Source organism: Drosophila bipectinata, chromosome 4 (assembly GCF_030179905.1).
Source record: "Drosophila bipectinata strain 14024-0381.07 chromosome 4, DbipHiC1v2, whole genome shotgun sequence".
Lineage (NCBI taxonomy): Eukaryota > Metazoa > Arthropoda > Insecta > Diptera > Drosophilidae > Drosophila > Drosophila bipectinata.
Window position 1 is genome coordinate 1,337,272 of NC_091740.1, and position 26,764 is coordinate 1,364,035.

At 36.8% G+C, this 26,764-nt stretch overlaps 2 protein-coding genes across 9 annotated transcripts in view; one reads left to right on the forward strand and one right to left on the reverse strand.

The window, feature by feature from the left end:
* The window catches only part of Slip1 (SLo interacting protein 1), a 52,260-nt gene extending 28,618 nt beyond the window's left edge, over positions 1-23,642 (reverse strand). For 3 of the 8 annotated variants that reach the window (XM_043213520.2, XM_043213519.2, XM_070282315.1), the window contains exons 1-4: positions 23,487-23,642; positions 22,901-23,404; positions 17,551-17,868; positions 979-1,915 (exon numbers count right to left, since the gene is read on the reverse strand). In XM_043213520.2, the coding sequence (XP_043069455.1) occupies positions 979-1,915; positions 17,551-17,868; positions 22,901-23,404; positions 23,487-23,534 (1,807 nt within the window). In that variant the 5' untranslated portion in view covers positions 23,535-23,642. Of the gene's footprint in view, positions 1-978; positions 1,916-15,549; positions 15,716-17,550; positions 17,869-22,900; positions 23,405-23,486 lie in introns of those variants that run through there. The other 5 variants (XR_011443481.1, XR_011443480.1, XM_043213521.2 and 2 more) reach the window with 4 other exon arrangements.
* On the forward strand, positions 23,642-26,187 carry LOC122322166 (putative nuclease HARBI1). Its single transcript, XM_043213640.2, has 4 exons — positions 23,642-25,129; positions 25,212-25,348; positions 25,399-25,669; positions 25,725-26,187. Exons 1-4 carry the CDS (start codon positions 25,022-25,024, stop codon positions 26,028-26,030), a joined length of 822 nt encoding a protein of 273 aa, XP_043069575.2. The 5' UTR covers positions 23,642-25,021; the 3' UTR covers positions 26,031-26,187.
* The last annotated feature ends 577 nt before the right edge of the window (positions 26,188-26,764 follow it).

The window sequence follows — 26,764 nt, forward strand, 5'->3', positions numbered from 1 at the left end:
TTCCTACTAGGTCTCTTCAAAAGTTTCAAATCACTGTCGCACTGTGTTATCAATGATATCGCATGATTGAAACCAATTTTAAGAATAATTGTAAGAATAACAAGAAAAGAAAGCTAACTTTGGGCGGATCCGTAGTTGATATACCCTTGCAGTTAAAACCGGAGATATAACGCCTTATAGTTGGCCGATCCTTATGGGAGTATGATAATATAACCCAATTTATTATAATATAAAATCTAAAAGAAAGAACCACACTTCTATCTTCAAAAATACTAAAATTGGTATTTCTTCCAAAATCCATTTCCGAATGTTCAGTTATATGGTTAAAATAGGTTTAAGCAATTATCAGCTATAGGATATAGTAGGCCGATCCTTATGGTATTTGGTAGGTCGGATCAACTGACTAAAAGTATAATCTGTACCAAGTTACAGACTTCTATCTTTAAAAACATGATAGTTGGGTCATTTCCGATCGTTCGAAGTCGAAGTTTGGCATGTCGTATTATTTTGCCAAAAATAGCTCTCTTGTACAATTTGAACTTTCTAACTCTAAAAACACCAAAGTTATACCATTTCCGATCGATCAGTTATATGGCAGCTATAGGATATAGTCGGCCGATCCGGGTCGTTCCGACTTATATACTGCGTGCAAAGGAAAGAAGGGTGTGTGCAAAGTTTTAAAACGATAGCTTTTAAACTGAGAGACTAGTTTGCGTAGAAACAGACAGACGGACAGACAGACAGACGGAAATGCTTATATCAACTCAGGGGGTGATACTGATAAGAATATATATACTTTATAGGGTCGGAGATGTCTCCTTTACTGCGTTGCACTCTTTTGACTGAAATTATTATATCCTCTGCAATGATATATTAAAAATTTTTATGTACGGAATTAGGCACTAACAAAATTAAAAGACACCCATATATGGAAAAACTTTTAAGATTATCACATCTATGTTTAAATTTTTGACATACCGGTGATATAAGCTGTGTCCAAGTTAGCAGAACAAAGCCCAATGCGTCCTGATTTTCCAAACGGTAAAAGTAACATACTACTTAAAGGAGATGTAAGAAAAGCCGCACTTTGGGAAACTGCAGAGTCGACGGCATGATCAATATCATCGAGTTTAGAGTTCAAGATGGTTTCATCAACAGCATTCAATGTGTTTATGTAAGGCGGCGCACGATTGTATGAGTCTGAAGTGCTGTAAGCGCTTAAGCAATTATCAACTTTTTCGTAAGGAATATTACTTGGGCGATTTAAGCTATATACGACTCCACTACTGCTTGATCGACTTGTACAAGTCATTGTGCTCCGTAATGTGAAAATACGATTGCATTCGGGAAGCTGACCTGATGTTGTTGCTTTTGGTTGATCAACATTTTGTATAGGCTTAGAACATTGCGATTTTAAGCCCAGCCATTGGGCGACACGTTGAGTTTGTTGTTGCATTGCTGTTTTCAAAACATCTGTTTCTATTTCGATCGGTGCCGTTATTGTTGCAGGTGAGCAAGAACCCACTGCCATCATGTAGTTCGAACTTTGATAAGGTGAACAATAAAGAGGTTCAGATTCAAAATCCTCTGGAATGGTTTCATATATATGCTCATTTTCATCGTATTCATATGAAAGATTTCCTTGATTTTTATTTGTAGATCGATTAAAATATTTTTTTTTGTTTGAAACAGGTCTTGAGTTATTTGAAAACTTGATATTTTCATCAGCATTTTTTTTTTTTTCTAAGTCTAGACATTTTGAGTGGGGCACAGGTTGATTATTGGATAAAGTGTTTTTAGATTTAACTTGGCTAAGTAGGACTTTATCCAATTTATCCACGACATTTTTGTAGTCGTCGCTCAGGAAACTGTTGTCGTACTCAAAGTTACTCTCAATGTCATCTTCGTCATCTTCCTATTAAATTTTAGAAAAATTTGAATAGTAAGTCAAAAGTCTTACACATTTACAAAAAGTTTGCATATTCAAAACAAGAAAAGAAAACTAACTTCGAGCGGAGCCGAAGTTGATATACCCTTGCAGTTAAAACCGGATATATATACCGCAAACATCGAATACAGTTAGCCGATCCTTATGAAAATATCATAATAAAACAAATTTATTACAATACAAAATCTAAAAAAAATTACAATTTTGTATTGTAATAATTACAAATTCTAAAAAATACAAAACAAAATATAAAAAAAATTCCCAAGCTTGTATCTTCAAAAATACCTAAGTTGGTATATTTACCAAATACCATTTCGGATCGTTCAGTTATATGGCAGTTATAAGATATAGTCGGCCGATCCTAATGAAATTTGGTAGGTTGGATCAACTGAAAAATATATATCAGCAAACAAAAATAGAATCTGTACTAAGTTTCAGCTTTCTATCTTCAAAAACACGAAAGTTATACCATTTCCGATCAATCAGTTATATGGCAGCTATAGGATATAGTCGGCCGATCCGGGCCGTTCCGACTTATATACTGCGTGCAAAGGAAAGAAGGGTGTGTGCAAAGTTTCAAGATGATAGCTTTAAAACTGGGAGACTAGTTCGCGTAGAAACAGACAGACGGACGGACGGACAGACGGACAAGCTCATATAAACTCAGGAGGTGATCCTGATCAAGAATATATATACTTTATAGGGTCACTGCGTCTCCTTCACTGCGTTGCACACTTTTGGACAAAATTATAAGTATAGACAAGTATAAAAATAGGGCCGTGCCGACCACTGCACTATGGTCCCAGTGCGGCATAAAATCGAAAAAATTATGAAACTATTTTTTGAATGTGCACAAAATTTTGATGAACAGACATTCCAAATAAATATAATTATAAATTTTTTTGAGCTTTATTGCAACCCTGTTAATTTAGCGCGGTCATTTAACCAGCTGATACATTGCAATCCTGAAACTTGCAATGAATTGTTATGAAGGTATGTAAAATCAATAATAAAACTATTTCGTGTTCTCATTACATTACATGTGTCTGTGTTGTCTTTAAAAGTAAAAATTTAAGTAGTCTAGCAAACAAATTTTTAGAATAAAATCTCATTTTTAAAAAGGGATTTAAACTAAGTCGATTTAAACTAAGTAAAAAGAGATTTAAACTAAGATTTTTAATTGAAAAAAAAACAAGAAAGGAAAGTTAACTTCGGGCGGAGCTGAAATTTATATACCCTTGCAGTTAAAACCGGATATATATCGAAAACATATATTTGCGTAGAAACAGACAGACGGGCAGACAAACGGACATGCTCATATCAACTCAGGAGGTGATCCTGATCAAGAATATATATACTTTATAGGGTCGGAGATGTCTCCTTCACTGCGTTGCACACTTTTGACCAAAATTATAATACCCTCTGCAAGGGTATAAAAACAAAATAACACACCTAAAAAAAAATAAATTGAAATATCTTACTTAGTTTTTGAGTTAGCATGCTATTTTAAAAAAAGGGCGTTATTTTATTATATTTTATACATTATTTTAAATGTTCTTCTTAAACAGTGGGCGGTGCCACGCCCAATTTAAAATCTATTGACCATGTGAACTCAAATCAAAAATCAGAACTTAATTATCTTGTTCCGTTCTTGAAATATTAATTTTGGTCAGAAAATGTGGTCCCATTTCCTATAGTGCTACGGCCGTTCTACAGATTCAGTAGGGAAGCATTCTAAAAAATCTTGAACTCTAAAAATTATCCGATTTGGCTGATTTATTTGAAGATGTAAATTAGGCATTGGAACAGTTTGGCATCAAAACATTTTATTTAAAAATGTAAATTAGGCATTGGAACAGTTTGGCATCAAAACATTTTCCAAAAACATGAACTGGCGCGAACACGAGATTTTCAAAAATTCTAACCCGTTTTTTGGGGAAATGGTACGTACAGTATCGGAAAATAAAATCCGGACACCTATGTATTTTCACTAAATGTGAACTTTTCATTAGTGTGATAAGAGCGCGAGTAATTATATTGAGTTCAAATTTTTTCGTTATACCCGAAAGGTATTTAGCTTTCATGGTCTTAAAGCAATTTTTAAATTATGAAGCTTCTTGTGTGGAAAAAAATTTGTTTTTAACATGCCAGAAATGACTAAAGCTTTCCACAGTGGGCGGTCTTGTATGGAGAAGACGACCAAACATAATTCGAATAGAGACATCAGCTTGAAATTTTTTTTGCAGCTAAATAATTTCATATTATTGGTATATTTTTAATTTTGGCACGTATATAAGCTTTATTTTTGCGCCAATTTAAGTCAAATTCAAGTAGACTCTAAGGTTATGCAACATTATTTTTGTAATTACATAGTTACATAATAACTAAAATCCATTCCTATCGACCAGTGCACTATGGGCCGAAACGCCGTTTTTTTGGCAGAAACCAGTTTAGAGATACTGGCCTCGAATTTTGCACATACGCTTAAACTATTTTTGTCGAATTTCGATTTTTTTTGTTTTTTAAATTTTACCACGCCCACTTCATGCGGAAACGCCGTTTTTTTTTTGCATAAACTCCAATTTTAGATATACTGGGCTAAAATTTTGCATATATGCTTGAACTATTTTTTTCAAATTTCGAATTTTATTGTTTTGGAAATTTGACCACGCCTATGGCCGCCCCCTACATCAAGAGTTGGCCATACTGTCATTATACCCTTGCAGAGGGTATTATAATTTTGTCCAAAAGTGTGCAACGCAGTGAAGGAGACATCTCCGACCGTATAAAGTATATATATTCTTGATCAGGATCACCTCCTGAGTTGATATGAGCATTTCCGTCTGTCCGTCTGTCTGTCTGTCTGTTTCTACGCGAACTAGTCTCTCAGTTTTAAAGCTATCGTCTTGAAACTTTGCACACACCCTTCTTTCCTTTGCACGCAGTATATAAGTCGGAACGGCCCGGATCGGCCGACTATATCCTATAGCTGCCATATAACTGATTGATCGGAAATGGTATAACTTTCGTGTTTTTGAAGATAGAAAGCTGGAACTTAGTACAGATTCTATTTTTGTTTGCTGATATATATTTTTCAGTTGATCCAACCTACCAAATTTCATAACGAAAGGCCGACTATATCCTATAGCTGCCATATAACTGATTGATCGGAAATGGTATAACTTTAGTGTTTTTGAAGTTAGAGAGAGCCAATTTTACAAGAGCGCTATTTTTGTCAGACTAATACGACATGCCAAATTTCGTAAGGATCGGCCGACTATATCCTATAGCTGCCATATAACTGAACGATCGGAATTGACCCAACTTTCGTGTTTTTGAAGATAGAAAGTACAGATTATATTCTTGGTCAGTTAATCCGACCTACCAAATTTCATAACGATCGGCCGACTATATCTTATAGCTGCCATATAACTGAACGATCGGAAATGGTTTTTGGTAGAAATACCAACTTTGGTATTTTTGAAGATAGAAGCTGGAGACTTTTTTTTAGATGTTGTATTGTAATAAATTGGATTATATATTCATATTCCCATAAGGATCGGCCAACTATATCCGATGTTTGCGATATATATCCGGTTTTAACTGCAAGGGTATATAAACTTCGGCTCCGCCCGAAGCTAGCTTTCCTTTCTTGTTTTATTTGAAACTTTAACAGTACATTCTTAATAAACAGTACTTTCGAAATATGCGATTTTTTCAACCTCACACATGAGACTACATCCTTAAATGCTGAATGAACTGTTCTGTCTCCATATATTAAAGTTTCTGCAAAGTTTCTGTCCTTCCGCATCTGCGAGCATAATGTATATATTTTTTTGTTGCCTGCCATTTCTACAGTATCGGTGGTGTTTCAATTACGGGTAGTTATACTTTTCCTGGTGAGCAACACATTCCAACAGGCTCATTTTTAAATTTGAGTGCATGACAATGCAGGCATTCTTTTTTCAAAGTACCACTAATTACTTTACTTTTTAATTACTTTCATTTCTACTTATAACTATGAATCTGAGCGCTTCTGTTCTTCGCAGTTGTCTTTGTTGATTACGTTCATTTCGTGCCTCTTTCGATTGTGACTTCCAATTTTCACTCAAATCTGTTCTGCCGTTCTTAATTTATAAGTGGTGTAACATAACACGAATTTTTTATATATATATAGATAAGGGGTCGGCCACCCAATACATTGATTTGATTTTAACGCATTAGTGTTAGTAACGAATAGCAGAAAGTAGGCTGTGAGCATGACGTTTCACATATTTAGAGCTCGGTGGCCGAGCTCTATGTGGCCGAGCTCGGGCGGTGAAATTTCCTATGCCCTCGGGATAGGGCCGTGCCGACCACTGATATAGATATAAAAAAAACAAGAAAGGAAAGCTAACTTCGGGCGGAGCCGAAGTTTATATACCCTTGCAGTTAAAACCGGATATATATCGCAAACATCGGATATAGTTGGCCGATCCTTATGGGAATAGGAATATATAATCCAATTTATTACAATACAAAATCTAAAAAAAGTCCCAAACTTCTATCTTCAAAAATACGAAAGTTGATATTTCTACCAAATACCATTTCCGATCGTTCAGTTATATGGCAGCTATGGGATATAGTCGGCCGATCCTAATGAAATTTGGTAGGTTGGATCAACTGACCAAGAATTAAATCTGTACTAAGTTCCAGCTTTCTATCTTCAAAAACACGAAAGTTGGGTCATTTCCGATCGTTCAGTTATATGGCAGCTTTAGGATATAGTCGGCCGATCCTTATGAAATTTGGCATGACGTAATGTTTTGCCAAAAATAGCTCACATGTCAAATTTGAACTCTCTAACTCTAAAAACACCAAAGTTATACCATTTCCGATCAATCAGTTATATGGCAGCTATAGGATATAGTCGGCCGATCCGGGCCGTTCCGACTTATATACTGCGTGCAAAGGAAAGAAGGGTGTGTGCAAAGTTTCAAGACGATAGCTTTAAAACTGAGAGACTAGTTCGCGTAGAAACAGACAGACGGACAGACAGACGGACAGACGGACAGACGGACAGACGGACATGCTCATATCAACTCAGGAGGTGATCCTGATCAAGAATATATATACTTTATAGGGTCGGAGATGTCTCCTTCACTGCGTTGCACACTTTTGACCAAAATTATAATACCCTCTGCAAGGGTATAACAAGAAAGGAAAGCTAACTTCGGGCGGAGCCGAAGTTTATATACCCTTGCAGTTAAAACCGGATAATCGCAAACATCGGATATAGTAGGCCGATCCTTATGGGAATAGGAATATATAATCCAATTTATTACAATACAAAATCTAAAAAAAGTCTCAAACTTCTATCTTCAAAAATACGAAAGTTGATATTTCTACCAAATACCATTTCCGATCGTTCAGTTATATGGCAGCTATGGGATATAGTCAGCCGATCCTAATGAAATTTGGTAGGTTGGATCAACTGACCAAAAATAGAATCTGTATTAAATTCCAGCTTTCTATCTACAAAAACACGAAAGTTGGGTCATTTCCGATCGTTCAGTTATATGGCAGCTATAAGATATAGTCGGCCGATCTTTATGAAATTTGGCATGACGTAATGTTTTGCCAAAAATAGCTCTCATGTCAAATTTGAACTCTCCAACTCTAAAAACACCAAAATTATACCATTTCCGATCAATCAGTTATATGGCAGCTATAGGATATAGTCGGCCGATCCGGGCCGTTCCGACTTATATACTGCGTGCAAAGGAAAGAAGGGTGTGTGCAAAGTTTCAAGACGATAGCTTTAAAACTGAGAGACTAGTTCGCGTAGAAACGGACAGACAGACAGACGGACAGACGGACAGACGGACATGCTCATATCAACTCAGGAGGTGATCCTGATCAAGAATATATACACTTTATAGGGTCGGAGATGTCTCCTTCACTGCGTTGCACACTTTTGACCAAAATTATAATACCCTCTGCAAGGGTATAAATATATGTATATATATATGAATGATTTTGCTGCTGCTTCTCTGGATCTCCTCCTTCACCCATGGGAAGCCAAGCCACTCGTGGATTTTCTGGATGTCGTGGTAGACGTGGGCCCTGTGCCGATACGGAGGACTCTATTTTCAAATGTCTGGATTGTCCGAATATTAGTCTTGCTGGCCGTGCCCCAAAGTTGGACCCCGTATGTCCAAATTGGCGGAATAAGATTAGGATTTTCGAAGAGGTCCTCAGCTTCGACCTCCTAACCATCAGCCAACTACGCCTTTAATTCTACTTTACACTGCTTTCGCTTTTTGACTAGGTGAGGCTTCCAAGTAAGTCTCCTGTCTAGCGTGAAGTCCAGGTATCTTGGGTTTTCTACCTGCGGGATGGGGGAGCTGTTGAGGTGGACCGGTGGGCAATTTCCTGGACGGAGAGAAAATGTTGTTACGGTGGATTTATCGTTATTCACTTCATATACAGTAGCGGACAATGAAATTCGGACACCTAAGTACTAAGTGCACTAAATGTGAACTTTGCATTAGTGTGGTAGAAGCGCGTGTTATTATATCGAGTTGAAATTTTTTGGTGTTATCCGGAAGGTATTTAGCTTTCATGACCTGAAGGCATTTTTTAAATTATTAAACTTATTGTTTTTAAATATGTCGAAAATGACTGAAAATGTCCAAGGGCCATACTGGTCTTACAAGCGAAAATCTTAAGCTTTCTAGAAATAAGCTCTAACGTTGGATTTATTAAGTCTTCTTTCGAGGATTTCCTACAAAATTTTGAGAAAACCAAAACTCTAAAGCATTTGCCAGGATCAGGAAAGAAAAAGAAGACTACCATGAGGATCGAATCCTTTCACGATTAAGCATGACTGATGGTTTCAAATCTGCAAAACATATGTTTTACCAGTCCAAAGGAGTCGAAATAAGCACTCGATCTGTTTGGAGGAACATTGGGGAGGCAGGACTTCATAGCGGCCGAACAGCGAAAAACCCAGTCTTGACCGCTAAAATGCTCCAGAAAAGGCTACAGTGGGTCAAAATGCACGAATCTTGGACTGTACGTGAATGGCGGAACGTCATTTTTCTAAAAACGTCGTCTAACGACACCAAAATAATCCATTTGTATCCATAATCCATAATCAAATATGTTTTTATAGCAGAGGTCGGCACGGCCCTATCTCGGGGGCATAGGAAATTTCTCTGCCCGAGCTCTGCCACACACACACAGTATAAATGTGTGAAACGTCATGCTAACAGCCTACTTTCTGCTATTCGTTACTAACACTAATGCGGTAAAATCATATCAATGTATTGGGGTGCCGACCACTGTTTTATAGGCATCATAAACTATTTGAACATACTTTGTTTAATTTATTCTTTAATACACTTTACACTGTAGTTTAATACCCTTTATAGCATGCCAAAGTATGTATATAAAAAAAAAGGTAGGTCCCTGGCGCAGGTGATTTCGACTGCTAGAGTCATCCGAAACAAAAATTTCGAATAGATTATTGTTTTGTAAGCTCAGGCCCTGTCCCGTACTAGAATGAAATATTTTCATCAATTATCCAAAAAATGGCAAACTCACAAAAGAAAATTTTAAAAAATTAAAAAAAATTTATCTTTAATTAATAATAAAAAAAAAACTTCATTAAAAATAAATGATTCTAGTACGGGACAGAGGTTTTTAGAACAACATATCCAAATTTCAGCTAGGTACCATAGAATTTAGTGAATCACCTGCGCCGCACACAAAAATGTCGTTCCGAGAAAAACGCGTTTAAAGTTTAGACGCTACCGAGTAACTCATACTATTCGGTGTAGGCACGCTCTCGATTATGGGCTGTATCTCTGTTATTATTTGATATTTACACCCTTGCCGAGGGTATTATAATTTTGGTCAAAAGTGTGCAACGCAGTGAAGGAGACATCTCCGACCCTATAAAGTATATATATTCTTGATCAGGATCACCTCCTGAGTTGATATGAGCATGTCCGTCTGTCTGTCTGTTTCTACGCGAACTAGTCTCTCAGTTTTAAAGCTATCGATTTGAAACTTTGCACACACCCTTCTTTCTTTTGCACGCAGTATATAAGTCGGAACGACCGGAATCGGCCGACTATATCCTATAGCTGCCATATAACTGATTGATCGGAATTAAATGAGCGCTATTTTTGGCAAAATAATACGACATGCTAAATTTCGTAAGGATCGGCCGACTATATCCTATAGCTGCCATATAACTGAACGATCGGAAATGACCCAACTTTCGTGTTTTTGAAGATAGAAAGCTTGGTACAGATTATATTCTTGGTCAGTTAATCCGACCTACCAAATTTCATAACGATCGGCCGACTATATCTTATAGCTGCCATATAACTGAACGATCGGAAATGGTTTTTGGTAGAAATACCAACTTTGGTATTTTTGAAGATAGAAGCTGGAGACTTTTTTTTAGATGTTGTATTGTAATAAATTGGATTATATATTCATATTCCCATAAGGATCGGCCAACTATATCCGATGTTTGCGATATATATCCGGTTTTAACTGCAAGGGTATATAAACTTCGGCTCCGTCCGCTAGCTTTCCTTTCTTGTTTTATTTGAAACTTTAACAGTACATTCTTAATAAACAGTACTTTCGAAATATGCGATTTTTTCAACCTCACACATGAGACTACATCCTTAAATGCTGAATGAACTGTTCTGTCTCCATATATTAAAGTTTCTGCAATGCCAGAAATTGCAATGGCTAACGCGATGCCATTTTTTTAATCGTAACTCGGCAAGAAGTACCAAAATAGGGAATGTTTTGGTAACTCCACCTGGTGCATAAAAAAAAATCCTCCGTGTCCTTCCGCATCTGCGAGCATAATGTATATATTTTTTTGTTCGTCATTAAGTAGTGGAAGATTGCTACTAACAATGCCTGCCATTTCTACAGTATCGGTGGTGTTTCAATTACGGGTAGTTATACTTTTCCTGGTGAGCAACACATTCCAACAGGCTCATTTTTAAATTTGAGTTCATGACAATGCAGGCATTCTTTTTTCAAAGTACCACTAATTACTTTACTTTTTATCTGAGCGCTTCTCTTCTTCGCAGTTGTCTTTGTTGATTACGTTCATTTCGTGCCTCTTTCGATTGTGACTTCCAATTTTCACTCAAATCTGTTCTGCCGTTCTTAATTTATAAGTGGTGTAACATAACACCACATAACATAACATAGGCCGCAGCAACCTATGCAGACGACACCGCCTTCCTTACCACCGCCGATAGCGCATTGGGGGCAGCCGATACGATGCAATTGCAGCTTGACTTGCTCAGCGACTGGCAAAAGCGATGGAACATTGCCGTCAATAATGAGAAGTCCACTGCCTCCACATTTTCTCTCTGCAAAGGCAACTGCCCTCCAGTTAACCTTAACGGCTCTCCAATCCCACAGGTAGACAATCCCAGGTACCTGGGATTCACCCTAGACAGGAGGCTCACCTGGAAGCCCCATCTGATTAAGAAGAGGAAACAGGCTATTCAAAGACTTCGATCCTTCAACTGGCTTATGGGTAGGAGATCGAAGCTGAGAACTTCCACTAAACTCCTCATTTACAAGGCAATAATACGCCCTATCTGGACGTACGGCATACAGCTCTGGGGAACTGCGAGCAAGACGAATGTCCGAACTATGCAAGCTTTCGAAAATAGAGTCCTTCGAATCGCCACTGGGGCCCACGTCTATCATGACAATCGCACCATCCACGAGGTTCTCAATTTCCCTTGGGTCAAGGACGAGATACAAAGAAGCAGCGCACGTTACATGCAGAGGCTTCATAATCACCCGAACCGGTTGGCCAGCTCCCTGCTGGACAGCAGCGAGCAACCCAGAAGACTTAAAAGGACACACCCGCTGGACCTCCCCTTACTACTCTAATTATTTTTTCTACCATATTAATATTTAAAAATATCTATACGTGAAGTTTACGTGATAAAATTTAATGGTTGCCCCTAATGGACAGTTTTAAATAAACATTACCCTGCTATTACAAAAAAAAAAATATAGGCCGATTAGTTTACTGTCTGTAATCTCCAAAATACTTGAGAGAGTATTTTTTCGCAGATTGCAGACAGTACTGGACGATGCTGGTTTGATCCCAGATCACCAGTTTGGTTTCAGGCGCTCCCACTCCACCCCCGAGCAATGCCACAGGATCGTGGCAAAAATCCTGGACAGCCTCGAAAGAAAACATTACTGCTGTGCTGTTTTCCTGGACGTCAAGCAGGCGTTTGACAGGGTCTGGCACCCTGGTCTAAAAGCGAAGCTCAAGAGGAACCTGCCACAACAGTATTACGATTTCCTTAACTCGTACTTGACCGACAGGAAGTTTAGGGTCAGAAGCGGAAATGCGACATCGGAGTACAGGCCCATTGAAGCTGGAGTTCCGCAGGGCAGTGTACTTGGTCCCATCCTGTACACCATGTACACAGCCGACATGCCTGTCGCTGAAGAGGAGGGCCTTCTAGTGGCTACTTATGCCGACGACACGGCATTTTTGGCCTCTTCAATCTTGCCAGAGGAGGCTTCTGCAAGACTCCAACGCCAGCTGGACATCCTCGACCCGTGGCTTCGAAGGTGGAACATCGCCGTCAACCATGAGAAGTCAGGCCAAACGACGTTTACAATGAGGAGAGGCGACTGTCCTGGAATCAGTCTCGGAGGCACCCCAATTCCAGCCAGCCCTACACCCAAATATCTGGGTATGACCCTGGATAGAAGGCTCACCTGGAAAACTCACTTGCAGCGCAAACGGACGCAAATCCGGATCAAGCTACGTCAGCTCAACTGGCTCATTGGAAGGAGGTCCAGACTGAAGCAAAGAGTCAAGCTCCTTATATATAAGGCCATTGTAAAGCCAGTCTGGACCTATGGTATCCAGCTATGGGGGACGGCGTGTCTAAGCAACCGAAGGATCATCCAGATCGCCCAAAACAAGGCCCTAAGAACTTTAACTGGAGCTCATCCGTTCCACGACAATGCGACAATCCACGCCCAACTGAGAGTCCCATATGTGAGCGAAGAAGTTCAGCGATTCGCCAATAGGTACGTGGAAAGGCTGGACCGACATCCTAACCCTGAGGCCATCAATCTTTTGGACAACAGCTACACCACAAGGAGGCTGAAACGGACCCACCCATTGGACCTCTGCCACTCGGGCGAAATAACTTGAATTCTATCGCTAAGGTTTACTGTTAAAATTAGTTTCCTAGGATAAGCAAACATTGTACTACTCAATATTTCATTAAGTTAAGGTCCCATTATAAAATTTAATTATTGTCCATATCTCCGGACAGATTTTAAATGTAACTATTGATTGATTGATAATAAAAAAAAAAAAAAAAAAAAAACGTTCATTTCGTGCCTCTTTCGATTGTGACTTCCAATTTTCACTCAAATCTGTTCTGCCGTTCTTAATTTATAAGTGGTGTAACATAACACGAATTTTTTATATATATATAGATAAGGGGTCGGCCACCCAATACATTGATTTGATTTTAACGCATTAGTGTTAGTAACGAATAGCAGAAAGTAGGCTGTGAGCATGACGTTTCACATATTTAGAGCTCGGTGGCCGAGCTCTATGTGGCCGAGCTCGGGCGGTGAAATTTCCTATGCCCTCGGGATAGGGCCGTGCCGACCACTGATATAGATATAAAAAAAAATATATGTATATATATATGAATGATTTAGCTGCTGCTTCTCTGGATCTCCTCCTTCACCCATGGGAAGCCAAGCCACTCGTGGATTTTCTGGATGTCGTGGTAGACGTGGGCCCTGTGCCGATACGGAGGACTCTATTTTCAAATGTCTGGATTGTCCGAATATTAGTCTTGCTGGCCGTGCCCCAAAGTTGGATCCCGTATGTCCAAATTGGCGGAATAAGATTAGGATTTTCGAAGAGGTCCTCAGCTTCGACCTCCTAACCATCAGCCAACTACGCCTTTAATCTAACTTTACACTGCTTTCGCTTTTTGACTAGGTGAGGCTTCCAAGTAAGTCTCCTGTCTAGCGTGAAGTCCAGGTATCTTGGGTTTTCTACCTGCGGGATGGGGGAGCTGTTGAGGTGGACCGGTGGGCAATTTCCTGGACGGAGAGAAAATGTTGTTACGGTGGATTTATCGTTATTCACTTCATATACAGTAGCGGACAATGAAATCCGGACACCTAAGTACTAAGTGCACTAAATGTGAACTTTGCATTAGTGTGGTAGAAGCGCGTGTTATTATATCGAGTTGAAATTTTTTGGTGTTATCCGGAAGGTATTTAGCTTTCATGACCTGAAGGCATTTTTTAAATTATTAAACTTATTGTTTTTAAATATGTCGAAAATGACTGAAAATGTCCAAGGGCCATACTGGTCTTACAAGCGAAAATCTTAAGCTTTCTAGAAATAAGCTCTAACGTTGGATTTATTAAGTCTTCTTTCGAGGATTTCCTACAAAATTTTGAGAAAACCAGAACTCTAAAGCATTTGCCAGGATCAGGAAAGAACAAGAAAGAAAAGCTAACTTCGGGCGGAGCCGAAGTTGATATACCCTTGCAGTTAAAACCGGATATATATCGCAAACATCGGATATAGTTGGCCGATCCTTATGATTACATCATAATAAAACTAATTAACTAAAATAAAAAATCTAAAAAAAGTCCCAAACTTCTATCTTCAAAAATAAGAAAGTTGATATTTCTACCAAGTACCATTTCCGATCGTTCAGTTATATGGCAACTATAAGATATAGGTGGCCGATCCTTATGAAATTTGGCATGTCGTAATGTTTTGCCAAAAATAGCTCTCGTGTCAAATTTTAACTCTCTAACTCTAAAAACACCAAAGTTATACCATTTCCGATCAATCAGTTATATGGCAGCTATAGGATATAGTCGGCCGATCCCGGCCGTTCCGACTTATATACTGCGTGCAGTATAGGGTGTGTGGAAAGAAGGGTGTGTGCAAAGTTTCAAGACGATAGCTTCAAAACTGAGAGACTAGTTCGCGTAGAAACGGACAGACAGACGGACAGACGGACATGCTCATATCAACTCAGGAGGTGATCCTGATCAAGAATATATATACTTTATAGGGTCGGAGATGTCTCCTTCACTGCGTTGCACACTTTTGGACCAAATTATAATACCCTCTGCAAGGGTATGAAAAGAAGACTACCATGAGGATCGAATCCTTTCACGATTAAGCATGACTGATGGTTTCAAATCTGCAAAACATATGTTTTACCAGTCCAAAGGAGTCGAAATAAGCACTCGATCCGTTTGGAGGAACATTGGGGAGGCAGGACTTCATAGCGGCCGAACAGCGAAAAACCCAGTCTTGACCGCTAAAATGCTCCAGAAAAGGCTACAGTGGGTCAAAATGCACAAATTTTGGACTGTACGTGAATGGCGGAACGTCATTTTTCTAAAAACGTCGTCTAACGACACCAAAATAATCCATTTGGCTTACAATAGTATGAGCTACATGCGCCCCAAATGCGACAAACGTTTCAAAACTAATTGCTTACGGCGAACGGTCAGGCATGGAGCAGGCCGAATGGTCCGGGGATGCTTTTTTTACTATGGCTTTGGTGATCTGGCTTTAATTGATGGAACTGTGAATGCCGAAAAGTTCCAAGGTGTTCTGAATCGTCACCTTCTACATTCAATGGAGGAGCATCTTTCTCGTGCCCCAAACATAATCTTTTAGGACGACTCAGGTCCTGCCTATCGTGCAAAAAAAAGGAATATATTTTTTTTTAATTCTTGAAGGATTTGCTTAAACAATAATTAAAAAATAATACTAGAAATTTAAAACTTTAAATTTAGGTAATAAATTATATGCAGAAAAATCGAATATCAACATTAGACTGGCCAGGCAGTAGTCCTGATTTCTATCCGATTCAATATCATTGTCCTATTTTAAAAGTTAAATTACATAAAAACAAACCCAAAAAAAAAAATAATTTAATTTAACAGTGGAAAGTGTCTGTTATAAAGACATAATTAAAAAAAATTACGAACACTTGGTAGATTTTATGCCATCAAGATAAAGGCCATATTAAAAACTCAAGGAAGACCAACTAAATACTAAAGAACCAAAACAAAATTATGTTTGAATACGTTAAATACTAAGCTATTAAGAAATAATTTTCAAAAATTTTTGTTACCTAGGAAAAGTAAAAAATAAAAAAAAAATTTTTTTGTTTGCCTACATTTTTGTTAATTCCATCAAATATTGAAGTATACGTTTTTTTCCAAATAAAACAAATTGACATTTAAAAGAACACGTTTTGAATTAACATTTATATTAATTTCATCGATTTAAAACAAATTTACTCCATAAAGTAAACGCTGGCTGAAAAAAAACTAAACAAGAAAGGAAAGCTAACTTCGGGCGGAGCCGAAGTTGATATACCCTTGCAGTTAAAACCGGGTATACATCGCAAACATCGGATATAGTTGGCCGATCCTTATGAAAATATGATAATATAACCAAATTTATTATAATATAAAATCTAAAAAAAGCTAAAAGTTCCAGCTTTCTATCTTCAAAAACACGAAAGTTGGGTCATTTCCGATCGTTCAGTCATATGGAAGCTATAGGATATAGTCGGCCGATCCTTATGAAATTTAGTAGTTTGGATCAACTGACCACAAATAGAATCTGTACTAAATTCCAGCTTTCTATCTTCGAAAACACGAATGTTGGGTCATTTCCGATCGTTCAGTTATATGGCAGCTATAGGATATAGTCGGCCGATCCTTATGAGAATATGATAATATAACCCAATTTATTATAATTAAAATCTAAAAAAAAGTCCCAAACTTCTATTTTCAAAAATACCAAAGTTGGTATTTCTACCAAAAATCATTTCTGATCGTTCAGTTATATGGCAGCTTTAAGATATGGTCAGCCGATCGTTATAAAACTTGGTAGGTCGGTTTAACTGACTAAAAATATAATCTGTACCAAGTTCCAGCTTTCTATCTTCAAAAACACGAAAGTTGGGTCATTTCCGATCGTTCAGTTATATGGAAGATATAGGATACAGTCGGACGATCCTTATGAAATTTAGTAGTTTGGATCAACTGACCACAAATAGAATCTGTACTAAATTCAAGCTCTCTATCTTCAAAAACACAAATGTTGGGACATTTCCGATCGTTTAGTTATATGGCAGCTATAGGATATAGTCGGCCGATCCTTGTGAAATTTGGCATGTCGTAATGTTTTGCCAAAAATTAAAACACCAAAGTTATACCATTGCCGATCAATCAGTTATATGGCAGATATAGGATATATTCGGCCGATCCGACTTATATACTGCGTGCAAAGGAAAGAAGGGTGTGTGCAAAGTTTCAAGTCGATAGCTTTAAAACTGAGAGACTAGTTCGCAAAGAAACAGACAGACAGACAGACGGACATGCTCATATCAACTCAGGAGGTGCTCCTCATCAAGAATATGTATACTTTATAGGGTCGGAGATGTCTTCTTCACTGCGTTGCACACTTTTGGACAAAATTATAATACCCTCTGCAAGGGTATAATAATACTTACTGCGTATAATATTCGGCTAACTAGAAGCGTCACCGTTGACTTTTTTTCCGCTATATATCTTTCTGCATCTTCCTTGCTTCTTACATCTATACCATTAATACGAAGTATCTGGTCACCCTTTCGAAGTCGTCCATCTCGATGGGCAATACTATCTGATTTTATACCACAGATAAATACATCTTCAAAAATATCTGATTCTGTGGAAAAAAAATCGTCCTTTTCCTGATTAATGTTAGACGATGAAAAGCCTGTGGAACAAACATGTAGTCCTATTTGTCCCGAAGATGCAACATCCATTGGCTTATTGAGAGTTATTTCCTGTAAAATTAACAGCAAATTAAAATATTTTTTTTAATTGTGTTTTATTTTCTAACATAAATTACATGTATATACCTTATAAAAATGTATCTCATTTATATCTGATATAAGGTAAGTTTTACCCGATATAATTCCTAACAAGAAAGTGAAGCTAAAACCGGATATATGTATATCGCTAAAATGGGATATACCTAGTTGGCCGATCAGTATGAGAATATCATAATATAACCAATTTATTACAAGTATTTTTTTTGTTATTACAAAATATAAAAAAAGTCCCAAACTTCTATCTTCAAGAACAACAAAGTTGGTATTTTTACCATTTATCAAATACCATTTCCAATCTTTCAGATATATGGCAGCTATAAAATATAGTAGGCCTTTCGTTATGAAATTTGGTAGGTGGGATCAACTGACCACAAATATAATCTGTACGATTTCCAAGTTTCTATCTTCAAAAACACGAAAGTTGTGTCATTTCCGATTGTTCAGTTGTATGACAGCTATAGGTTATATTCGTCCGATCTTTATGAAATTTGTTATGTCGTATTAATTTGCCTAAACATTTTCCCAATAACCACTATAGGTTATATGGCAGCTACAGGATATAGTTGGCGGATCCTGTTCCGACTTATATACTGCGAGCAGAAGAAAGAAGGGTGTTTCAGAAGGGTGCAAAGTTTCCAGTCGTTAGCTTTAAAACTGAGAGACTAGTTAGCTTAGAAACAGGCAAACACACGGACAGACGGACATGCTGATATCAGCTTAGGAGATGATCCTGATCAAGAATATACATATATACTTTATAGGTTCGGAGATGTCCCCTTCAAGGCGTTGCACACTTTTGAAAAAAATTATAATACCTTCTGCAAGGGTATAAAAACAATGATAAACTATTTGGTTTATCTCTTTTTTACTCCTTTCAGGATTTCAGACAAACTCTTCCCGTTGTTCCACGTTCAACGTACGCTTATTAAATTAATGATTGCGACTGGGATTCACTCGCCAAAATTTTCTCTAAACAACTGGAAATTTATTTATTAACCAAAATAAATTAAGAACGAATAAAAAACTTGCCCTTCTAGAAAACAAAAAGGGGCAAAACAACGTTTGTTAGGGTTGCTAGTAGATATATAGAGATAAGGCATGTGTATGCCTCAATAGACAGACAGAATAGGCATGCAACTCAGTTGTATCATACTCGGGAGGGGATCCTGATGCAGAATATATATATACTTTGTAAGTGGTCCATTTTCTCATATTGTGCAGGCAATTGCTGTGCTTTTGTATGCACTGCAGCCAATAATTGCTCTCTTCGACTTGTGTAAACAGTTTTGTAAACATTTTTTTTAAACACTTGTAAACAGTTTTTTTACTCAGAACAGTTTCACACTATGCCACTGTTAACATTTCAACTGCTAAAGAAACGGCTGGCAAAGTATGAGAGTCCACCAAAAGGATTTGATGAACTTTGGGCCAGGATGCAAGCGGAATGGAAAATTATTCCAAATGAAATGTTGCAGAAATTGGTCGAGAGTATGCCCAAACGTATTAAAATGGTAATTAAGGCAAAGGGTCTTTGGACCAAATATTAAAATTTGAATAAAAACTAAAAAAAAGCCAAAACGTGCATAAGTGGATACATTGACTTTTTTCAAATAAAAAAAAAATACACATATAAGCAACTTATTATTTAAATATTAGTTCCTTTTATATCTAGTAGATATTAATAAAGATTACTAGAAAAAAAAAAATTAAAGAGATTTATTCATTTTTACGGATTTTACAACAGCTTGAAGTCAGAAGTGACAAACATGTATCCACATGTGCTCGCCACTGTATGTATATGCGAATGTCTTGTAATTTACATGTTGTGAACCACACTTGCTTTGGTGGATTCGGTGCGTTTGGAGTGTATTAATTCTTGTGTCAAGATGGGTCGCGATCACAACAAAAAATTGCAATTTTTTTCAAAATAATGCAGAAGACAATAAGTGTAAGTTTACTATGTGAAGTTAGCAGGCTCTTACGTAACAAATTTTAAGCGCCATTTAATTGCAAAAAATGCTGAAATTTATGATTTTGAGATGGACGACGACAAACCGCAACAAAATAGCAACAATCGTGTCTTCAATTCTAAAGATTGTGACCACCGATGGAAAGCTTTTTTTTTTCTGGATAGCGAAGGGTTTCAACAAATATTGAACCCAATTTATAACGCGCTTTCGATGAATCCCATAACTTCTCGAAATGTTATGGAATATGTACATAACTGCCAGAGAGCAGGCTTAATGAAAATATGAAAGCGCTTGTAAAGGAAAAGCTTGTGTCCTTGAAAATAGATGTTGCTACTAGAATGGGCGTGAATTTACAAATTATACATATTAGTATGTCTAAAGCTGAGATCGTCTTAGGCATGATACAGCTTCGTCATTCGCACACTGGAAAGTACATCCAAGAAAAAATTATGGAGATCATAAATGACTATGGAATAACAGGTAAGTATTCAGGTAAAATCTTAATTGCAAAATATGTTTTAAATGACTTTTACTGAGAACCTAAAACCAAAACCACAGCATTTTACATCATATATGGAAAAAAATATGATTAAAGCCATTCAAATTTTAAATGATGGTTCGAAGAGTCTTTTTGACGATAATGCACCCGATAACATTAACGAGGAAGAAGTGATGGAAAAACTCGATTCCATACAGCTGGCGAATATTCACCTTGTAAGGTGTGCTGCGCACTCGCTTCAACTGTGCGTATTCGACATCAAAAAGCTAGATGATATCAGCCAAAAAGTTTTATCATGTCGCAAAATTTGTAAATTATCGCGAACAGAAACGAATAGGTAAGTGAAACCTTAAGATTTTTTAATATTATTTTAAATGTTTAAAAATATTCAACCTAAGCATCCGTTGGTTGAACGAGGGCAAAAAAACGTGCCATGTCTCGATGTTGTTACGAGATTGAACTCTACATATTCAATTATTTTAAAATTGTTAGAATTAAAAAGAGTTCCTTGCTGTACTTGCTTAAAAGAGTTGATGCGCACTGGGATTGGATGGAAGTATATATTGATGCGTTCAAAAACACATACAAAGCGACCTTAAAGTTGCAAAATACAAAACTAGTATATAGCGATTTTTTCATAATATAGATGGAGCTTAGGTTATACATTGTTGTGATAGATGAAAAAATCGATTTTTTTTATTGCATATTTTTTAAGTATATACTGTCGAGAATACTCTATTCATAACGATCGGAGCATTAGAACCGAAGTTTTAGCTATTTATAGCGCACTACCTGCACATAAAACTTGAAACTTTAAACGCGATTATCTCAGAATCTTGTTTTTTCGAAATTATCTTCGCGGTAGACACGATTACTAAAAAACTATTAATCCGATCAACACCAAATTTTGACCACTTATTTATTATGATAATAGCTAGTCCGTGAACGAAGAATTTTTAAATTTTTTTGATATGCGATATGATGTCCACCGCAAGACACCATCGAAAAAAGACGATCTTAGAATTCGGCTATAACATTTTTATTATTTAATATTTTTTTATGAAAAAATGTAAATAAGTACCCAGAAAAATGTACTAAACAGTCAGTTAAACATTTTTAATAAATATTTTCTATAATGTCAAAAAAAATCGATAAAATTTCAGTTTTTGGCGCGGTACAACTGTATATAACCCCTTAAACTAAAGTGCGAGAAAATCCAAAATTATATTAAAAAAAAATTACTAGGACAGATCAGAATTCGAGAATGTAAGTTGCTTGAAAATGATGCAATGTTAGCTGCAATCCACATTGATCCACACGTTAATTGCATCCTAAATGACCAGCAAAAATTCTTAGCAAAGCTAAATCTAAAACAAAATGGCACACCGTTTATTGGAGCTAAAGCAAGTAAGGCTACGTGCGTTTGAAGTTTAGGTCCTGTTTTATTGTTGTTAATTGTTATTAAATGTTTTTAAAAAGTTTATTGTCCTTGTCAAAAAGTATATTGTCCTTACACGTAGTAAGGCTACGTGTGTTTGAAGTTAATTTTTTTTTTGCTTTTTTTAATGGTACCGTAAAAAAAGGAAAACAGATCGTTTAGTTATATGGCAGATGTAGAATATAGACTGCCGATCTTTATGAAATTTTGTAGGTCGGATCAATTGGCAAAAAAATAGAATCTGTAGAAAGTTCAAACTTAAGTTATCAGGCCTGCTCTGGTTTTCACTTTCGGTTTTCGTTTTCGTCTTGAAAACAAAAACGAAAAAATTGGTGCTCCCGTTTTCACTTTCACAAGATTTTTTTGAATTCCAAAACGAGAAAATTTGTCTTGCCTAAATGAAAATAAATGCTTTTTTCTATATTAAATCGGAAATTATTTGCAAAAGGAAAAAGGTTTATTATTGGTTTATTGTCGTTCTTTTAAGACCTCTAGAAGATCAATTAGGCTTGTAATTATTTTTAAAACGAGTAATTTCTGACCCCACCTCAAATTTGGATATAAAATTTTGCCGTTGGCAACAACGTTTTGGTGAGCGACCGATAAGTCCGATAAGTGTTGAAAACACCGGAATGAAATGAAAATTAAATCCATTGAAAATGTTGCATCCCCTTAACTTGGCTTTTCTCCTTAAATCTTTTGGCTTCGAAAGATGCAATTGAAAATAAAAAAGGAATTTTTTCGCGTTGTTTGCTGCTGAACAAACCTCATATCAGCCCTTTCGGCGGCAAGAAATGATGAGAAATTAAACTTTTCGATAGCAAAACGATAACTAAAAACTTGTGAAAACCGGAGCACCTAAAAACGAAAATCTCGGTTTTGGTCCCAAAACGAAAACCGAAAGTGAAAACCGGAGCATGCCTGTATATTTTTAAAAACACGACAGTTGGGTCATTGCAAATGATTCAGATATATACAAAGCATTCGTTTAAGGTGTATCTATAAAAGTTTTTATTTTGATTGAACTATTTTTTAATATAAGGTAAGTTGGGTAAAAATATGATGTTTCTATCCTACCTCAATATCAATTTCTGGTTCCAGGCATTGTTCAAATAAATTGTGTTCTTGTTCAATTAAATGATCAGTTATGGTTCGTTCTAAATCACCTTTTGATGAAGTATCGTTATCATACGTTTGTGTTTCTTTAGAAGCAAAAAAAACCGAGGGACAAACTGAAGTTTCGTTAATGCTCAAATCACGGAAAGTTAAAATAATTTGCTGTTTTTTCTTTTCTTCTTGGGCACGCTCAGCGTCCATAATTGGATTTAAATTGACATTTTTAGAGGCACAGGTTATAGATGAAGATTCAGTTGGAGATCTACTTATGAAGTTTGTATTCACATTTTGACGTTCCTCAGCTGGTAATATTTTTAGAATATTTTCAGCTCCTGATAAATTAACATTTTTTTCTAAGGCATTATTCTTTTGCCGGCATATTTCAACCACAATGGTTTCTTTAGCCTGAAGGAACATTTGAACCGCTTCACATCTTGATAAATTACTAATATCATATCCATTTATCTGAAAGTGGAATATTTTGATTTTTATTATTTGTGAGAAATCATACTTCTTTACGCTTTACGTTATTTTTTTCAGAAAATACCTTTAGGACAACATACTCGTAATCCAAGACGTCAAAAGTACTGGTCATATTGCTCAATGTTTAACTAACTTCATATTGTAATTGTATACACAATTTTTACCAGTGTTACCAGAAATAGCACGTTGAAAGATTCTTACCATTGTGCCTGCAACGATAAAAAATACTTTCCAGCGCACCTAAAAATACAATAATATATGTCCGGCAAAACAGCGTCGCTCAGTTAGCGTCGAAACGGAACGGTGAAATTGGAAACAGAAACGAACTTTTTGTTTTTCAATTATTTCAGTATTTAGCGAATAATTTTAAATTAATTACCACTACAATTATAAAGAATAAACTATTGTTTTTTCTTACTTTGAGCAGGTTAAAAAATGGGCTTCAAAAATTGCCCTAATGGTGCTTTGAGCCTTATCTCAGAAACAAGAGGATGCGCCAACAAGCACGATACACAAGGTCATTATTTTGAAAATATAGCATAGTACTGAGTTGACGAAAATCCGCTGTCCAACGAGTGACAGCTGTCAAACTCCATATAAAAAAAACGGTGTAAAAAAGAAAAGAAGAAGAAATTTTTGCCTTCTAGATTTTGCGGGTACTGAGTTGACGAAAATTTTTGTTATCGATTTTAATCGTGTTGCCGGATCAAAAAAAATAAACAGCTGCTCTCGGGGTGTTAAAATAAATATTTGAATTTATTTTTATAGGTGTGACATGGAGGGTCAATTGACCAAACAAAAAAATAGTCGGCCCGAAAAATTTTCGACGCGCCAGGACAAATTAAAGTTAATTTCTGCGGTCAAGACGAAGCCCATAATATGGGATTTGACCCACAAGAGGCATTTTAATGCCATAAAATGGCATTGAAATGATTTGTGATTGATTTGGATTTTGATGTTGACCCAGTTTTCTATTTCTTAATCATCTCCTTAGCGGCGAAATACATAAACAAAACACCAACATCCAATCGTTTTGAATTCATTTTTGCTTATTTGTTTTTTGTTTACAAACAACAGCTGTTCAGTATTACCTTATTTCTTCATTGTTTTGGTCAAACTACCTCGGCAGCCGAATAAAGTGCAAAATCGCTATCAGAATTTCAACAGCGGATTTTCGTCAACTCAATACTATGCTTATTCCCAAAAAATTTCATTCAAATCGTTCCCTACGTTTTTGAGAAAATCAAATAAAAATTTGTGAGCCCGGCTAACAGCCCATACAAAAATTACCCCAAAAAATTGTTTTTTTTGAAATTGGGAAGCTTATTTCATACAAAATATAATATTATTTTCTTTCAAATCGCTCCATACGAGAAATCAAGTACGAAAAATGACTGAACATGATTTATGTACCAATACCTGCCATTAAATCCTAGTACTGAGTTGACGAAAATCCGCTAGCGAAATCGCACTTTATTCAGCTACCGAGCTAGTGTGACCAAAAAAATTAAGGAAAAGGGTAATACTGAACAGCTGTTGTTTGTAAACAAAAAACCAATAAGCAAATATTCAAATCAATTGGATTTTGGTGTTTTGTTGATGTATCTCGCCGCTAAGGAGCTGCGTAAGCAAAAGAAAACTGGTCGTCGCGCCAAAACAAACAATTACTTGCTTATGAGAAACGTAAACGGAAGATTTGAAAGGGATGTAAGTACTCGTTTTTAATTATGCTAAAAACAAGTTTTAAAAACATATTAATATTAAAACATGTCTTTGATATAATTTGCAGTTCGACAATATGGTAAAGACGCCAACAGTTTTCTTTGAAAACTTTCATATGTCGGTCAGCAACTTTGAGGATTTGTTCCTCAGAAATTTCCGTCTGGATGCAATACCACTGGAAGCAAAATTGGCCCTTACCCTTGAGTAAGAATGGTACAGTCGGTGTATTCATAATTTAACGTTTCATATTCTAGGTACCTCGCTTGCGGAACCTTTCAACGTCATGTGGCCTCTTGCTACCACATAAGTAAGCAACATGTGGGTGTTACAATTCCAGAAGTTTGCGATGCTATATGTGTGGCGTTGTCTGGTGAAATCGAGGCATGGGATGTAGAAGCAATGAAAAGAAGAGCTCAGGAGTTTCAAGGACTATGGCAATTTCCAAATTGTATTGGGGCTATAGATGGCAAGCATGTTGCCATAAAAGCTCCACCTCATTGTGGTAGTGCTTTTTATAATTATAAGGTGAGAAAAATTCCTTCCTAAGCTGACATAATAGTAATAAACTGTGCATTTACAGGGCTTTCATTCAATAATATTATTAGCAATATGCGACGCATCCTGCAGATTTACGTTTATAGACGTTGGTGCATATAAAAGCGAAGGCGACATGAAGGCATTCTCAAAGTCTTGGATTGGAAGGGAGCTACTTGAGGGTGGCATGGAGTTTCCTGAAGACAACATGCTCGGTGGAGTTCGGACTCCGTATTTCTTGGTTGCAGATGATGCTTTTCTTGGTTGCTTGATGCTTTTTGTAAGCTCTGGATTTCCTGTTCTTAAGACGAGAAAGGTGTTTATTATACCAAGGTGGTTTTGTAGACAGTGATACTGGGACTTCCGGAACAAATTTGTTCAAGGCCTTATGAATTATTTCGTAAAACGAATCCGTAGCTGCTTCAATTGTGTTTATAGATGAAAGAACATTCCAATCGATTTCAGCTAAATGATTCCGAAGGGCGATAAAATCAGTCTTTCTGAAGCATTTGAAACGAGGTTTAACATTAAAGCAAGCTTCATTGTGAGGCACATCAATTAAAACCGATGCTAATAGTGTAGGATGGTGAAAGTCTTCAGGAAGCGATAGCGGCGGGGAACGAATGACTCACAGAGGATGACACATTGGAAAAAATAAGGTCCAAAAATCTGCCATGAGTGTTATGAATTGGATTAATTTGGAGCAGGGCAAGATCGGTTAAGCCATCGATAAAGTCGTCATGACAACTGGAAAGCAGGGAATTGTCTATCTCAGACGGGATCCAGAATATGTTGGGAAGGTTGAAATCTCCCATGATTAGGTTTAAATCACGGTCCTTGACCAACGAAAAAACAGACCTAATGGCATCAAGATGGTGAAAGTATACAATATCTTCAGCCATGGGAGGAATATAGGAACAGATCAGGAAAATATGAGACGAGCCTGTTAAAATTTTCACCGCAATGAACTCAATTCCGAACTCATTAAGGAAAGGAATAAGTTCAGCAGGGTACTTATTACTAATAGCAATGAGGACACCACCTGCAAAAGTTGGACGATCAAATCGAAACACTATGAATTTGGAA

Bases quoted from the DNA above. Each gene is read 5' to 3' on its own strand.
- LOC122322166 (XM_043213640.2), top strand. From the start codon at position 25,022: ATGTATCTCGCCGCTAAGGAGCTGCGTAAGCAAAAGAAAACTGGTCGT. The intron at 25,130-25,211 runs GTAAGTACTCGT...TATAATTTGCAG, and splicing joins ACGGAAGATTTGAAAGGGAT to TTCGACAATATGGTAAAGAC. The intron at 25,670-25,724 runs GTGAGAAAAATT...GTGCATTTACAG, and splicing joins GTGCTTTTTATAATTATAAG to GGCTTTCATTCAATAATATT.